The sequence below is a fragment of the Thermobia domestica genome, chromosome 15, assembly GCF_964235325.1.
Source record: "Thermobia domestica chromosome 15, izTheDome1.hap1.1, whole genome shotgun sequence".
NCBI lineage: Eukaryota > Metazoa > Arthropoda > Insecta > Zygentoma > Lepismatidae > Thermobia > Thermobia domestica.
The window spans coordinates 56,752,772-56,763,571 of record NC_137468.1 but is presented as its reverse complement, the minus strand read 5'-3'; the positions used below and the strand labels follow the sequence as shown (position 1 = coordinate 56,763,571).

General features: G+C 35.2%; 1 protein-coding gene across 1 annotated transcript in view; it reads right to left on the bottom strand.

Moving 5' to 3' along the window:
• Positions 1 to 1,490: 1,490 nt before the first annotated feature.
• LOC145671500 (uncharacterized) overlaps positions 1,491 to 10,800 on the bottom strand; it is a 136,225-nt gene continuing 126,915 nt past the window's right edge. Inside the window, exon 4 of the mRNA XM_081740689.1 lies at positions 1,491 to 2,201. Coding sequence (XP_081596815.1) covers positions 1,956 to 2,201 — 246 coding nt within the window. The 3' untranslated portion in view covers positions 1,491 to 1,955. The remainder of the gene's footprint in view (positions 2,202 to 10,800) is intronic.

Below are 10,800 nucleotides of genomic sequence, written 5' to 3'. Positions count from 1 at the left end.
TGGCTTCCTTGTCAAATTTACCGCCTTTATCATCATAGTTACTGTCTTTATTATCGGAGCTACAGCTTTCCTAATCATAGTTACTGTATTTGTCATTAGAGTTACTGATTTTATCATCAAGGTTACTGAATTATCATCAGTTACTGTTTTCCTAATCATAGTTACTGTATTTGTCATTAGAGTTACTGATTTTATCATCAACGTTACTGCATTATCATCGTCTACTGCCTTGATCATCATTGTTACTGTCTTTATCATGACAATGTAACTCAGAAAGGCATTACGTCGTCCTTGAAATAAAGCAGTACATCATGTTTGAAATGTTAGTTAAACCAAGCAAAATACTGTTGAAAACCCAAAGGTTTAATTTATTTGATAATAGTAAAATATATTTTAAAACTGGCGAGACCAGCATTTATGTTCTACTGACATGGAAAAATTAAAAAATAATATTATTTTCTGTTTGAATTTCAACTGTTTGGACTCTGCTATCTTATAATAATATGTTGTATCTCATATGTACATTCTTTCATGTATTAAACTCACACTCTCACAATCTTGGAATGCGTGTATATATGTTACAATTTAAAATCTAATTTCTTAAACAACACATGTAATATATATTTACGTCAGCATTTACAGTCTTTTAATCTGAAAATTATTCACACGTACACACTTTCCGATTTCCGCTAATATCTCATATACTGTACATATTCAGAGAGACACACAAACTATACACATAAATTCATACAAGTGAACACTGTACAACTAGCGTAACATTCTATTTTATCCACGGGAAAAGTTGCATGATGAATTTGTAGTATGAATATATACACAGGGTGTGTCAAAATTTCTGTTATAACATTTCCCTCTACATGCAGAAAAGTGTAAATAGGCTTGGTCTTTGAATTACGAATACCACAAAGGATAGATATAAAAAATTGCTGATTATAAATCACAATATATACTTTTTTAAAGAAAATGATTAACAAAATGCTTCAGAAATATTCTTTCTTTGAAACGAGCAATTCATATGCAGTCATGAGTGTTAGTTAAGCTGCAGATAAGATAGTTGCGTTCAATATTTTTTGGTAGGGAGCATGGAATACGTGTAATCCATCTATGATATTTTCGTCTATGGAAACAAAAATGATTCGTATCTTTAAATAATTTCTATCTGTATAGAACAATTTAAAACAATTGTAATAGAACCATAATTTATTTCATTTTTATTTATCTGTTCAATTATCTTACTTGCAAATATGACAGTTTCTAAGGCATACGTACATATAATAAGTCCTGAGAATAACTGCTGCATGTATGAAAGTAATTCTAATTTGAAAATATACAGAAAGATAGGACTTTTAAAAAATTATCAATAAACCTGACCTCTCCTCCTTTTCCGTATGTGTACACCTTTTAGCAAGGAAAAAACACTTTACGTTCCTTGTCAATTCAGAACGGTAAGATTCCATGGCATATCATCATAAATATGAGAGTATTATCTGACCCATTTGGAGACTTCTACCGTCAGAAACATACATAGGACAGGCAATGAAGCTTTCCTGTCTCGAAAATGTGTGGCAGAAGTTATATTTTCTGTAAAAATGTATGTTTCTATTGTAAGAGCTCTGTCTCGTCTCAAATTTAGATACAAATATTTTGTGTTGTCTCGTCTAACGCATAACCTTATCTGCACCAGTCATTCAAATATTTCGGATTAAGCTATTTCTTAATCAAAGTAAATTGATTTTCTAAAATTTCCTGACCATATATTCTAAGCTCATTAACAACTGTTCTTTATTGTATCAAAATACATTTTGTCTCTGAAGAAAGAACAAAGCCAATTTTCGACCATTTCGTTTCTGCATGTGTACGCTTTGTTTCATTTGTAAAATATTTTAACAGAAACCCTGAAATCACCCCGTACATAAATACAACAAGAAAAGAACTGCTCAAACATTCGTAACTTGGAGAGAGTGCATTAGTCGCTCAGCGGAAGTCGTTTCATTAAGAACAAGGGTTTGGATGTCCATTGCAGACTTCACCCTCCTCGGTGGGTTCATGGGGAGGGTTACCAAAGTGGAACTCCCCACAAACACGGAATTCTGTCGAGGACGGAGATGTGGCGGAACGGAAGAATAAAGTGTGCCCTGCTCCAGACAATTTACGTTGAACTTTGAACATGCTCGATACTGATGCTGGAAAGGAAAAGAAAAATAGTTACGTTTTGGTTTAATAATTATCATACGAGTACAACGTTTTGATTTAAAATTACAATATATTTTAACCTGTAACTGGCATGGTAGGATCAACTCCATGAGGAATTATACAATGAAATGAAATATTTCAGTTTTATGTCCCACAAATATATCGGCTAGGCTAAAGGAGACAACGATGATGAGAAATGAATGCAATGGTGGAATGATTAAAGTTGGAGTAAACGGAAGAATCCCGAGAAAACCCACGAACACGGTTGCTTGGGGTCGGACCAGAGACCCTAAGCATCTGAAATGAATGCTCTGCCACTGAGCCACCGTACCCCTACAATAGAGAATTATTTGCAATAATAATAATAATAATAATAATGTTCTGATCAAGGAAAGCGCCTTTTCCTTAATTATCAACTAAAACTGAGAGAATCCTGTAGCTAGGGGTACCCAGGAGCGGCTCAGCTCTCCCTGTGTCTAGCCTCCTTTAAACGTACAGTTGTTTGTTTACATAAATATATTTTCTAATAATAACTAACTAACTAAATCTATGGCCTATGGGACTCGGAGGTATCAATGTGAATATGGTTTTCGCTGTTAATATTGATTCTAGATATTTGAAAGTATCCACTTTATCAAAAGTATTATTTGATATTTTAACTCTCTCATAATTTATCGTATTACGATCCCAACGAACCTCCATGTATATCAGTGGCGTATTTAAGGAGGAGCTTCCGAGCTTAAGCCCCCTCCCAGGAAATTGTATTTACTATACTAAAGTAAATGAAATATCCTCCAGAATTTTCACATTTCCAGGAACTAAGTTAGCCAAGCTCACAAAAACAAAATCAGAAATACGCCACTGATCTATATAGTTTTCTCTGCATTTACTTCTAAACCCATGTCCATGCAAGCGTTTATTAAGACCTCTGCATTTCTTTCTATTGTTCTCCTATCATCCGCTATTAAATTTACATGAACATACACCATAATGTTCAAACAATAAAGTCAATAATGTTAGATGTACCGTACTCAAGTTATCCTCCCCCCCACACGTGAGTTTCCGAGGATTCCTCGATTATGCGACTGCTTGAGGGTAGACACCTGGCAGTAGTTAAGAGAACATTATAATTTAGGAATTGACATAGTTTTCAGAAAAATGAAAGCGAAAAATATTTTCCCGGAAAACTGGAAAATTGAAAAAGAAAGACACAAAATTTTCCGGAAAAGCGGAGAACGGAAAGTGTGGTTTCCGTAAACCGAAAAAACTGTTTTACCGGAAATGGCCCTCCGCAAAACGAGGACCTGCATTGATATAATTCATTTACACTTATTGTCGAAGGATACTCATTTCCTCCAAATCGACATTTGTCCACATTGCGCAAAATGCCGGATTTATTTTTAACTTTTCCATTAAAATTACATTATTGGAAAAACGTTGTGCGTGTAAATATGAGACATGTGATACCCATTTTATCCGAGTTGGAAACTAGCTCGCATTGCCCAAGATGTCAATTCAATTTATATAGACCTTTGTTATGTAAGATATATCGAGAGAAATGCATTATTTTGTGTGAAGTTAAGTGAAATTTGTAGTTTGAAGTGAAACGATTAATTACATACTGACGCTAAGTTGATGACAATGAATTAAACGGTGGAAAAAAATCAAAGGAAACTGAAGAACCCCGAGAAAACCTACGCGCTTGTTTTTTGTCCGTCAGTAGACACTGGCTGGAATAGAACCAGGGATTCCACGCAGCAGAGATCAGCGTCTACTACTAACCCACCATGGTTCCCATTTGAATTATCAGGTACAATCAATCTGTACAATAATTTCAGAACTTTCTGTCATCACCATAACCTGAGGACAATCTTTAATTCGAGAAGAAGCTATAAATCTTAATGAACCTTCTAATTTCGTGTCTCCACTCAAAAAAAAATATATAAAAACATTTTTCATAACACACTTAATTGGTTCGAAGAAAGGTCCTCCTTATGCAACACCGTGTTGTTTGAGGTCTGTTTACAATGGAATTATAATAATAAACAAGTGACATATGTAGAAAACTAAATACTATAGAACGTGCTTTAAGTGATATAAAATAAATTATGGAAATATTTTATCGTGTCAGAATATGGGAGGAAAGAAGAAAACCCAAAGAAAATCCACAGGCACGATGCTCTCCACCACAAACTCAGATGATCTGGAATATAACGAGCAGGGCCGAATTGACTACTAGATTGCCTGGCGGCTGACATGTTGTGTTGGCCCCGAATTTTCACTCTCTCCCAACTACCACTACCACAATTGTCCACTATTTTCCCCACAATAAAAGCACACTATTATCTTAGATAAAAGCACACATTTCTTTGGTAGCCACACCGTACATTGCACCACAAAAACCATAATATAGAATCAGGGTTTATGTTATGTAAAATACTTGAAGAGTTCGGGGGGAAAACAATGATAAGCATCTTAAAACCAAGCGAGTTAGTTACAGGAAAACAATGATAACACTCATGTGAGCTGAATTGTCGAAAGAGTTCAAGTTTGAAGCAACAGCGTACGCTGAGAAAAATCCGTTCTCCGGACAGCGGTATATTATACAAATATACGGTATCCTCTTGCTTATTACAGAAATCAGTACGGAGGATACGCTATCTGTATGATACATAGGCATTGCCGTTATATTACAAGAGTTCTGATATATAACAGTCTTTCTTATTTTATATTCATATAGGCCTATGTATGTTACCTTTGTCATCCATATGTTATATACGTCCATTTGTATGTGAGATCCTGACCGCCTATATTGTTTCATACGGAAAGTACGTATAGATGGAACACTTATACGTTTCAGTTATACATCTGCAGTTATACATACACTAACGAGGAAACCGATTCAAGTGTGACGTGAAATTGTGGACGAGTTTATGCGCAATCGAAGTCTCTTTGTGAACAATACAGATATAGAGGGGTAAGGGATATAGAGATATAGAGGGGTAAGAGAAAACTAGTGCTATGAAAGTTTGTAATTTTCGGCTATGTTGCGAGTGAATATGTTTGAAAATTGCATTTAAACTTTAAGAATGATGCACCAGAGCAAATGAAAATTTTGTTGAATGTTGAGGTAAGTGGCGTAGATGTCACGTGGGACCGGAAAAAGAAGGGTCTTTGAGGAATAACACCATTGACGCGAAAAACAAAATTGTATGATATTACTTGCTAATATATCATGTCTTTAGTACGAAGAAAATGAGAAAAAGTTATATGAAAATGTATTAATTGTATTGCCAAAAGAACAGAGACGTTATTATGTGAACAAAAATACAATGTCATATTCTGTGCAACAGTACTATAGAAGAACAAAACAAATAATATGAAATATAAACACATATTGTTGCAAAGGTCCACCATATTTTATATTTTTCATCCTATTTGACCTAATTATACAGTACTTTTATTCTATTCAGCGTACCAAGCAGTTTCGTAGTTTGAGGGAAATTTCCCTTATCGAGGGAAATTTCGTAGCTAAATTTTGCAGAAAGGGAAAAAAGGGATTTTTCGATAAAACTTGAAAATTCAGGGAAATTCTCGAACTAACTAATTGACCAATATAAAAGCTTAAAATTTCCTTTGTTCTTCAGAAATAAACCAATAAAATATAATAGTGTATGTGTATGTGTGTGTATATCTGTTCAAAGTAACATAATTTACGGTCATTGTTGGCTGGGTGTATTTCTGTGTATCTTGTTTATTTCTTTTGTAAAACTCAACAAATTAGGGATATATTTCACAAGGAAAGGGAAAATTTTGTGTCTGTCGGGGGAAATTTTCTTAGAGAAACCTACGAACATTGGTACCAAGAAACCTATACATAGACACCTTACACGCCTATTTCAACCAACAATTGAACTTCGTTATTTTCGCCTTCCCCTTTCAAAACATTCTTACACTAGAATTTTTATGGACTCTTCGGTTTTGTAACCGTCATGTCTAATGTAAGCGTATGAGTAAAGTTTCGTGGATGAACAAATTCTTCATTTTTAAAAGTCTATTTTACTTGTACTACTGCTACATATTCAAAACTTAGCTAAATATTGGAGCAGCAGCCTTCCCCTTATTCCGCCGTATCTCCGGAACGGATGAGATCAATGGTTTTTCCCTCTAATGGGTTTAATTGTACAAAAAAACACTTCGTTTCCGCATAAGGTCGTCCACAATTTCGTGTCACACTTGAATAGGTTTCCTCGTAAGTCTAAAACTACAGGGATTACGCATGTAACCTACCTTTTTTAAGTATGCCAAGTACAATTTTGTTTTCTCAGTGTATTCAATATGCTTTGTTTTCTATCTTGAATTCTTTCCGAAATTCAGCTCACATGAATTTTATTATTGCATTACTGTAGCCAACTCACGTGGTTTTAAAATGAGGGTTGTTATTGTTTTCTTCCGCACTCTTCACTTACAAGAACAAAACGGACAATAATCATTAGCATATATATATCTTTTTTTATCTCGCCTCGGGATGGCTGAGATTTAAATAATTTGTTGATAAAGAAATATGGACAAATTAATTTAAAGTCAGCACTGGAAGTTTCAGTATTCGTGAACAAGGGATACGATACGCTACAAAGTAGGTAGCCCGAAATATTTTTCGGAGAATGTACCCTCCGGAACAAGCACGACAAAAAATTATTGTGAAGCAATGAATATAAGTAAGCACTGGTGGTTCACGAACTATGTCAAGTACCCAGATTGTGTGTATTTATGCAAATCGTGTGCACATGTAGGCCTCCAAGATGGTCGTAATAGAATTATCTACTGTGGTTCCGACGTGATAAAAGACCAGGAAAGAATTATCAATAGTAAATCTTAATATTGCTACCAGAAAGTGGTGTAATGAATTTTCAATTCGATTTACCTAATTTTATTCAAAATTTATGTGTATATCCACCTCTTACTGAAATAGCAATTGAAGTATATGAATACGCAACAACCATGAAGCCGAATTCAACAGTAGCTACAGTTTTATTTGAGGCGTATAGTTTCTAAATCCGCCATCTCCTTCATAAACGGTTTCGAGATAAACAGGAAAAACTGATAACTCAGAGATTATGTGAGATAAAATTTTCTTTTTATAAATACTTTATTGCTTTCTGGACATTCATTATAACTACCAAATGACAAAAATCACTCTCATTCCATTTCTCGGTTATTGCAGAAATCAGTTTGGAGATGGCGGATTTTGAAAACAACTTTTGGAGATGGAGGACTTTGAAACAAACGTACTTAAGTTTTTTCGGTTTTTTTTTGCTTCCAAGTCATTACTATTATAATTTCTGATAACTATTTCAGAACAGAACAGTAGATGGAGGTAAACTGAATCTAAAAAACGATAGTAACTTATTGGGTGACATTATAATGTGCACAATCAAGGAAAAAAATGAAATCTAATCATAGTACGTTAGCTACATTTACGGGTCAAGTTCCGAAGTTCCCAGCACGTTTAGAAATATCGTCTCCTAACATAACATAAGCTAACTTAACCTCAACTCGCTAACCTAATCTAACCCATTGGGACCTAACCTAACCTAACATAGCCTGACATCATGGGATGGGAACTTCGGAATAAATTCCACGTTTACCAACAAGAAAAAGATTGAAAGTGATCTTTATACTGTTTTCAGATATAGTTCTCATCAGAATCATGTTCGAAACACTGGCATTCAGCCTAATCCTCATCTACACTTTCTTCTGTTGACGCAGTCAGTCTCTTTTCAGGATCAACATAAATGGCTAAGTTTGAATTAGCACGAAAATTCTCTTCGAAGTGTTTCGTTAGGAGTTGAACAACATCTTGCAACTTTTTTTTCATTAACGTCGGTCTTCATTTCATAGCATAGAATAGAATAGAATCGAGATGATGGGGTTTACAAACACACTGCTGAGTGGAGATGGCGGCTTTTGAAGAATACCCTGAACTTTAAAGCAGTAATTGAGGGTGGAGGTGGCGACATTTCAAACAACTCTTTTCACCATCATGTAGGGCATGGAAAGAAATACCAGTAAATCTAGTTACCTCATTTTTTTTGAAAATTGGAGATGGCGGATTTAGAAACTATACGCCTCATTTAAAAGAAGCATCTTACGTACAAAGGATTTACTAATTCTTTACTTATCAATGCTGTAAATTCAAGAATTCATAATTCATAATCCACTTGTTACAATAGCATTAACCTCTGTTCCCACGGTAATTTTCGGAACGAGACGATAAGGACATACACTACCTCATAGTGTGACTTTGAATAACTGACTACGGTTCGATTTCTTGGCTGATAAAATTGGCAACCAGTCGTTCTTTCAGGAAAAATGTTCTGGGGGATACTCTTAATATTCTGGGGGCACTGTTGGTACTATTGGCACTGCCCAAAGCCGTGATATCGTAAATCATGAAAGTGATCTCAGATTGGTTTTCAAATCATTTTTCCTAGGCTAAGAAACTAAACTTTCAACAATTGTATTGTCAGGCCACTATGCTTTCGGCTCCCTTTTATATTCTGCGATAGAATGCGTGCTGGATTTGCTATTGTTATTCCTTGCACCGACATGACTCTGAAGCTGGCATGGCCCATTCTTATTTTAAGGGTACATAAGTCGCAATAAAATTTTAATGAAACAAGCTTGATGTATGCACATTGCCGCCGTAACTGTTCACAAGAATATTAGTTGTAGCATACGTTTTCTACGTTTTTTTTTTCTTTCTCCTGACCTCCCCTCTTTATTAAAATTTTCATTTAGCCCCCTTTTGATTTGGCCCCTGTCCCAGTGGTGATCGCTGCCTAGCCACTTGCGCCAGTCCGGGTCTGATATCGAGAGACCTCGATCACTGAGCTACAAATTGATTTTATTTGATTTCCAATTTAGCATTCTTGTAGGCAGGGAGACTATATGAGACGTGGATGTGTAGCTTAATGTGGGATCCGAACCAGATTCGGAGCTTCTGCCGGGAATCGAACCCGGGTCTCCCACACGAAAGGGGTGTGTGCTAACCTCTTAGCCACAAGAGCATCGCGAAATCACGGTGACCATGGTTAAATATTATATCGAAAGCGAATACCAAGCATGATCTATACACTAGTTTCATTATGCTTTGCATACGAGTTATTTAGAGTTTATATTAGGTTATTTCTCTTTTTTTATGGATTAGTAACTACTAACACTTCCTAAAAATGTATAATAAGAAATTGAAAAGTTCCGTTTGAGAATTCGCCTTGTTTCTAATCACGCTATACTCAACCAACGGCTGTTCTTTACACCAACTAGAAGTAACTTTTACTTGTAAAAACACTATACTAATTTCTATTACAAATGTTGATTTCAAATAAATAATTTCTAGCTAATATGCTTCGAATTTGACGGCATAGCAGCCTACCTATACTTTCCAATATTATTTAAAAATTTTTCGATCTATCAAATCATCATTGGTGGGTTAAATAAACATGTTCATTCATGGAATATAAAATTACATACATTCGCTCCTTCTATTATTATACAGCAGATATGTAAAACACAGTATCTGAAGTGGACTAAATTGTCAACAGTGTACAATAGTGCAGGGCGCAAGAAAATAATAACCATTTTCATATTTAATTGATTTATTTAAAAAGAGGCAACACGTATTTTTATAAAAAAAAAATAAGAAACATGTAAGGACATCCCGATTGATACTTATTGATTATTTCCTGTCATTTGACATTTTCCCAGGCTTTCGGATTTCTGGAGAGGTTCTGCTTGCGCTAGAGATTTGCAGATATGATGTCAAATTAATTTGCATTAACCTAGATCGTTCTGGGAACCTGTTCTATTCATAAGTGAGAAAAGTAATTCACGTTGCTGCCAGAATATGGTACTGATACCGAACATGCAAATCAAATACAATGCAAATTTACAGGTTTCTCGGGACTTCGCAGGCATATATTTGCGAAATTCGGACATATTCACTTCATTGTTTTTTTTCTTTGTTTGTTTCAGAGTTGAGCAACAATGATGTTTTTCTCTTACTTCCATTTTAAAATTAGCTAACACTTTCTCCATGTGGATTGAAAAAAGTGGGAGCATGCAGCGCGAGGAGTGCCTGATTTACTTATAAGCTATAGCTTGTTTAGCTTATACGTAAATACGTAATCAGGCCCAAAAATTAAAGATTGGTCTCTGCATCTCAAGAGGAAGGCTAAGTTGCATAAAAGACGTGCCTTCTTGCTTCGTAGTTCTTGTAGATAGTGAATACTGCGAAGTATTTCTTCCCCGTAAAGGAATCTAAAGTATCTATTGAAGCTTTCTTGGCAACGTATTTTGAACAGGTCATCTCGGGCTAGCAGCCAGGTAAATAACGTTATATTAGGCGACGTTTCGAGGGCTGACATCGTCTTCATCTTCAGCGAATATGATGATGCAATAGAGTGTATATGGAATATATATACTCATGTATGTATGATTGGACTTTTCTGAATTGTGGTTAAAATGGCTTAGTTTGATGTAACTGTTGTGTTCTTTGCATCTGGCTTCAATGGTTCGTCCTGTTTGTCC